General features: G+C 63.5%; 1 protein-coding gene across 1 annotated transcript; it reads left to right on the plus strand.

Moving 5' to 3' along the window:
• The first annotated feature begins 219 nt into the window (after positions 1-219).
• LOC100538920 (ATP synthase F(0) complex subunit C2, mitochondrial-like) lies at positions 220-2,150 on the plus strand. Its single transcript, XM_010726440.2, is given in 6 exon segments — positions 220-277; positions 280-310; positions 1,051-1,123; positions 1,363-1,440; positions 1,662-1,822; positions 1,896-2,150. Coding segments are annotated over 6 exon segments (501 nt in total). The 5' UTR covers positions 220-234; the 3' UTR covers positions 2,011-2,150.
• Positions 2,151-2,625: the final 475 nt, after the last annotated feature.

The raw sequence follows: 2,625 nt of genomic DNA on the forward strand, positions 1-2,625 counted from the left end.
CGCCCCCTGCCTCCCGGAATGCCGCTCGCTGTTCTCCGCTGAACCGCCAGGGGGCGCTGCATCTCCCGACCCATGTTGCCCCGCCCTCATTTTGCCCCGCCTCCATTTGGACACGCCCCCTTCTGCCCCTTCCCCCCGCGCACCCCTCCTGCTCGTCCTCCAGCCCGGCAGGCGGCGCCGCTGGGCGGAAGGGGACGCTCTGTACACAGGTCCCGCCTTCTTCCTTCCCGCTCTATGGTTTTTCCGGTGGCGCTTCCGGAAGCGCGTGCGCACTCGGAGGCCCGCGGTTTGCCCGCTGCCGGTGCGCCAGGTGAGAGGGCCGGGGCTGCGGGTGGGCCCGAGGCGCTGGGGGAGAATCGTGCTTTATCGTAAGTGAGGGTGAGAGAGAGGGAACCACCGTCCCGGGGTGGAAACAGGGAGGGAGAATCTCCCGAGGGGCTGCTTTGCGGTGAGGTCACCCCCACGTTGAGTTCTATGGGAACCTCCTCACTGGGGGTGATTCCCCCTCCCGGCCCCCACGTCGAACCCTTCCCCCGTTTTCGGGGTCGACCCCCCTCCCCCCCGCCCCACTACCGGTGCACTCGAGAGGCGCTCCCTGGCGTTGGGTGACCCTTCGTATTGCTTTGGAGGGACGCCCTTCGCACTGCACTTCACGGCTGACCGCCCCCCCCCCCCCCTTACAGGGTATTTTGGGTTCACCTTCCCCTCACACTGCACTTTGCCATCACCCCCCCTCATTGTAAGCTTTGGGAGCCCACTTTGGGATCCTCACCCCCATCCCATCCCTCTTAGTTCCCCCATGTGCCCTCCCCCTGCTCTCTCTTCACCCATCCCCGTGCCCTCCAACCCAGACCCTCATCAGATCTATGCCCCCCCTCTGCCTCCCACTCTCTGACCACCCCTTAGGTAGCACTCAGCTGGCCTCGTCCCCTGGATGGCAGGGATACGTCCCACCCATGTGGCTCAGCCCTCCTGGTGTTGCCTCGTCCCCCTGCCTGTCCCCAGGGCCGCCTTCCCCCTCACTCTCCTGTGTCCATGTGTCTCTTCCAGCTGTGTCCCGCACGTGTGTCCCTCTTCCCTCACCATGTACGCCTGTACAAAGTTCGTCACTGTTCCTGCGCTGGTGAGTGGTGACAGCTGGTGACAAAGCATTGATGGGTGACAAAGCTTCAAGCCCAGCATCCCGTCCTGTCCCCCCAGTGTGGGGCTGGGCAGGAGTGACATGAAGTGGTGCTCTGGGTTCAGGTGGGAGAGAAGTCTGGGGACTCTTTTTGCATCTTTAAGGCTGCAGGCTGTGATTGGGGGTGGCAGGTGGGGCTGTTATGTCCCTCCCAGGAATGTGACAGCAGTCGTGTCTTGCAGGTGTGGAGGAGCCCGCGGGTGCTGTGCCAGCCTCTCTCTGCCTCCCTGCTCAGCATACCCAATGCACGGATGGAGCAGGTAACGTGGTGGGGGGGCACGTATGGACCAGGGGGATTCCGCACATGGGGACTTGGGGGACTCAGCACTCGTGGACATGGGGAAGGAGCTGAGCCCTGTGTCCAGTTTGGGGTCCTCAGGAGGCTGCAAGGCCATCAGTGGAGAGAAATTAAGGCGTGAGGGAGGTGTGGTGAGGCTGCCTCCCCAACTCCACCACTTGTCCTCACCACCCCATCCCCCAGATGCACCCGAGTGCCTGTAGGACCATCGTGACAAGTGTGGCCCGCAGGGACATCGACACTGCTGCCAAATTCATCGGTGCTGGTGCAGCCACTGTAGGGGTGGCCGGCTCTGGGGCCGGCATCGGCACCGTCTTTGGCAGCCTCATCATCGGCTATGCCAGGTGAGGAGGGGATGGGGGGGGCAGGGGGAGGCACACCAGTTGTGTCCCACTGACCGTGTCCCCTTTCCCCCAGGAACCCCTCACTGAAGCAGCAGCTCTTCTCCTATGCCATCCTGGGCTTTGCTCTCTCTGAGGCCATGGGGCTCTTCTGCCTCATGGTGGCCTTCCTGATCCTCTTTGCCATGTGACAGAGCCATGGCAGTGACGCAGTGATGGTGACAGTGCCTGCAGCCCAGGCACAGCTGTGAATGTCCAGCGTGGGGCAGGGCAAGCCCCGCTCCTTACCCTCACCCCAACTGCTGGGGGGAATAAATACAGTTGGATAATGGCTCTGTGTCCTCGTGCCTTCTTGGTGACCCCAGGCCTTGTCACTTGGCTGGCATGGGGACAGCACAGCCCCGCTGGGTGCTCTGGTGGGTGACAGTGTCCCCCCCAAAGCAGACACCTTGTGCTGAGCCCTCTTATCTCCAGCGCACTCAGCTGTGTCCCAAAGAGGCTGGAGGCATCAGTGATCGTGCTGGGGACAGCCAGGAGCCCGCAGGGCATTGGTCCAGGCTGAGTCAGCTCCATGTCTGCCTCCCAGGGACATCCCCGTGGGGACACTGAGCAGCACCTGGGGCAGGAGCTGGGCTCAGCTGGGTTGGGGGAGTCACAGCCACGTCCCCAGTTCTCCCAGGGTTGTCCTGCTGCACCTCCTCAACCCGTCCTGCAGCCCCCAGCTGGCCCAGTTCTCCCAGTGCTCTGCGCTGTTCTGTCGCGACATCTCCGTGTCGCCGTTCCCGCTGCGGGCGAAAGAACACCGC

This window comes from Meleagris gallopavo (genome assembly GCF_000146605.3).
Source record: "Meleagris gallopavo isolate NT-WF06-2002-E0010 breed Aviagen turkey brand Nicholas breeding stock chromosome 22 unlocalized genomic scaffold, Turkey_5.1 Chr22_random_7180001863466, whole genome shotgun sequence".
In the NCBI taxonomy this organism is placed as follows: domain Eukaryota; kingdom Metazoa; phylum Chordata; class Aves; order Galliformes; family Phasianidae; genus Meleagris; species Meleagris gallopavo.